Source organism: Dipodomys spectabilis, unplaced genomic scaffold (assembly GCF_019054845.1).
Source record: "Dipodomys spectabilis isolate Male_0828 unplaced genomic scaffold, ASM1905484v1 ptg000003l, whole genome shotgun sequence".
Taxonomy (NCBI): Eukaryota; Metazoa; Chordata; class Mammalia; order Rodentia; family Heteromyidae; genus Dipodomys; species Dipodomys spectabilis.
The window spans coordinates 17,542,393-17,546,382 of NW_024870680.1; the positions used below are offsets into that span (position 1 = coordinate 17,542,393).

At 38.8% G+C, this 3,990-nt stretch overlaps 1 protein-coding gene across 1 annotated transcript; it reads left to right on the forward strand.

Moving 5' to 3' along the window:
• Positions 1–2,781: 2,781 nt before the first annotated feature.
• Positions 2,782–3,717, forward strand: LOC122115812 (olfactory receptor 52E1-like). The gene has a single exon (XM_042689377.1). It carries the CDS (start codon positions 2,782–2,784, stop codon positions 3,715–3,717), a length of 936 nt encoding a protein of 311 aa, XP_042545311.1.
• The last annotated feature ends 273 nt before the right edge of the window (positions 3,718–3,990 follow it).

A 3,990-nucleotide genomic window follows, 5' to 3' on the forward strand; every position in this document is an offset into this window, starting at 1 on the left:
ATGTAAAGATATGGAATGAAAACCACTCTGGAAAGCTGAAAAACTGAAGTTGTCAGGAAATGCATAATTTGATGAAAAAGAATATACCTTAAGCATAGAGCTTGATGTAAAAACGAAAAATTTTTTGAGTAAGCTAGAATAATGAGAGGTCTGAGTTGAAGGGGACTGAGAGTTTCATAATTCAAAGCTGTACCAAGTACATATGAAGATGAAAGACAGGACCTATATGTGTGGAAATTGCGTTCAATGAGGGCCACGCACAAAAGTAGATGTCAACTAGAAATCCATATGCACTAGATCACACTTTCCTTAATGAGCAGGATGTTATTCATTAGAGTTGTTTTGAATCTTTCCACAAAATAAAATCTTCCATATGTGCGTGTGTGTGTGTGTGTGTTTCTAGTGAAAATACCACAAAAGATTATTTAAATTCTCCAAATGGCAGCATTGAATCAATTTGGAATTACTGCTATCTTCAAAAATGAATTGCAAAATGTAAAATTAAAGTCCTGTGTGTTATGCCAATCAAACACACAAAGACTATACATTTCTTGAGTGAAGGTCAATGGCCCTAGGACAAAATATCCTTTCTGATAAAAAATATGTATTACCAATGGAATAGAATTGAAAACCCAGAAATGAACCTACAGACCTATAGCCATCTAATCTTCGATAAGGGAGCTAAAACAATAGAATGGAAGACAGACAGCCTCTTCAGTAAATGGTGCTGAAAAAACTGGTTAACTACATGTAGAAAACTAAAGCTAGATCCTTATATATCACCTTGCACCAGAATCAACTCCAAATGGATCAAAGACCTTGAACTCAAAGCAGACACTCTGAAAACATTACAGGATGGAATAGGAGAAACCCTGGGTCTCCTTGGCTCAGGCCGAAATTTTCTGAATAGAGACCCAGAAACACAACAAATCAAAGAAAGGTTGGACAAATGGGATTGTATAAGGTTGCAGATCTTCTGCAGGGCAAATGACATAGCTAGCAAGATCAATAGAAAGCCCACGGACTGGGAGAAGATCTTTACTAGCCATACAACGGACAAGGGTCTCATATCTAAAATATACTTGGAACTCAAAAAATTAAACCACCCAACAACAAATCCTCAAAGAAACAACTGCCCAATAAGTAAGTGGGCGAAAGACTTAAAGAGAAGCTTCTCTGAAGAAGAAAGAAGGATGGCCAATAGACACATGAAGAAATGTTCAACATCCCTAGCCATAAAAGAAATGCAAATCAAAACAACATTGAGATATCACCTCACTCCAGTTAGAACAGCAAAAATCAAGAACTCTAACAACAACAGGTGCTGGAGGGGATGTGGACAGAAAGGAACCTTACTTCATTGTTGGTGGGAATATAAACTTGTTCAACCACTTTGGAAAGCAGTATGGAGGTTCCTCAGAAGACTTCACATAGAACTCCCCTATGACCCAGCAATCCCACTTTTGGGCATTTACCCAAATGTTTACAAACAAGACCACACTAAAGCTACCAGCACAACTATGTTTATTGCAGCATTATTTACCATAGCTAAGATCTGGAACCAACCCAGATGCCCCTCAGTAGATGAATGGATCAAGAAAATGTGGTATATATACACAATGGAATTCTATGCCTCCATCAGAAAGAATGACATTGCCCCATTTGTTAGGAAATGGAAAGACTTGGAAAAAATTATATTAAGTGAAGTAAGCCAGGCCCAAAGAAACATAGGTCCCATGGTTTCCCTTATTTGCAATATCTAGTATAGGTATGAGTCAAGCGGAAAAAGTCAGAGAATGTGATGTTAGGAAAACGAACCCTCAAATATGTATTTTAATGTTTTTGTTTCTTTCATGCATGTGTTTCTAACGCATTTATAAGATTATTTCTTGGTTGCTTTGTATGTCCCTCCCCCACAGTGTAACCCCTGCTTTCACTATATTTGATGTCAGTATAACATGTGGAGGAGATGGGACAAACAAGTCGTTTAAGGATTCAGGTGGACCTGTTGCAACAATGAGAAGTACAAAATGTCATGTCAAAACCAGCTTTACAATGTCGGGGGGGGGGGGGGAGGGGGGTATGATTGGGTGGGGGGGGAGGGGGGAGGCTGGGAAGGGAGGTGAAGGGTAAACAAAGGAGGAGGCTGCAATGCTTGGTAAGAAATGTATGCATTATCTTGCCCATGTAATTGTAACCCCTCTGTACAGTATGTTCTCAAATAAAATAAAATAAAATTTAAAAAAAAAAAAAAGAAGCAGACTGAAAAATGTAGTAAGTTAGAAGCATCAAAAGGAGGAATTAAAAATATTTTTGGTCTTGCTAACAAAAAAAAAATATGTATTAACTTTGATTTAGTGACTTTCTCTACTGAGTTTGGAACCTTGAAAATATTTTGTGCAAATTCAGCATCAAAGGAAATGTCATTCAATAGAATATTGTTACAGTCTAAAGATATACGAATATATTAATCAGTATATTTATATACTTTTATCTGGTATCATCCTTGTATTTATAAACATTTACTTAGATATATTTTGATTTGAATGAAATTTAGTAATATAAATCTGATTGGTTCTGTTGAAATGAAACCAAAACAGCACATTCTTAAGTTTTTTTTTGAATGAATTATACAGTTATGTCATGATAGGCTTGGTTATAAGAAACGCTAAAGCATTCTTTTTTATGTTATTCATTAGGAAACTGAAGAATGACACTGGAAAAAAAATTGCTAGAGACTAAGTGAATGACAGCCCTCCTTGAAGCAAAGGCAATAGAAGCATGATCCCACCTAATGACACAGAGTTTCATCCTCATGCTTTTCTTCTCCGAGGAATTCCTGGTCTAGAAGATGTGCAGGTATGGATTGGTTTTCCATTTTGTGCCGTGTACTTGACGGCTCTTCTGGGAAACATCACAATTTTATTTGTAATCCAGTCTGAACACAGTCTCCATCAGCCCATGTTCTACTTCCTGGCCATTCTATCATCGATTGACCTGGGCCTGTCCACATCTACCGTCCCCAAAATGCTGGGCATCTTCTGGTTTGACCTGAGAGAAATCACATTTGAAGGCTGCCTCATCCAGATGTTCTTCATCCACATGTATACTGGCATGGAGTCAACTGTGCTGGTGGCCATGGCCTATGATCGCTATGTGGCCATCTGTAACCCTCTTCGTTACACACTGGTGCTGACTAACAAGGTGGTGTCAGTCATAGCACTGATTGTCCTCCTGCGGCCCTTCACAATTGCCATTCCATTTGTTCTGCTCATCCTAAGACTGCCTTTCTGTGGCCATCAGGTCATTCCACACACGTACTGTGAGCACATGGGCCTTGCTCGTCTGGCCTGTGCCAGCATCAAGGTCAACATTATCTATGGCCTATGTGCCATCACTAACATGATGAGTGATATATTAGCCATTGTCCTCTCCTATGTCCAGATTCTCCGTGCGGTCTTTCGCCTTCCTTCCAGGGATGCCCGACTCAAGTCCCTCAGCACCTGTGGCTCCCATGTCTGTGTTATACTGGCCTTCTACACACCTGCGTTTTTCTCCTTCATGACCCACCGTTTTGGCAGAAACATTCCTCAATACATCCATATTCTTCTCGCCAACTTTTATGTTGTCATCCCACCTGCACTCAACCCAGTTATTTATGGTGTCAGAACTAAGCAGATCAGGGAGAGGGTCATTATGATTTTTAGAAAGAAATGACAGAATTTGGATGTCAGAGATTACAAAGCTGCAGGATAAAAATTAAACCTTGCTACGTACTCTCATGGCAGCATTATAGTATCTGTGAGAGCACTGTAAACTATATACAGATTTCCTAGTTATATTAGTAAGTAAAATAATCTCCTAAAGAACAATTAGCAGTGGACACAAACTCAGTTCCAACCACATACCAAAACAGATACAAAAGAACACGAAGCTGTTGAAATTGCATGAAATAAAAATAAGATGAACCAGGGGAAAATACGCCATTGG

Excerpts from the sequence above, each read along its gene's own strand:
- LOC122115812 (XM_042689377.1), top strand. The coding sequence starts at position 2,782 with ATGATCCCACCTAATGACACAGAGTTTCATCCTCATGCTTTTCTTCTC.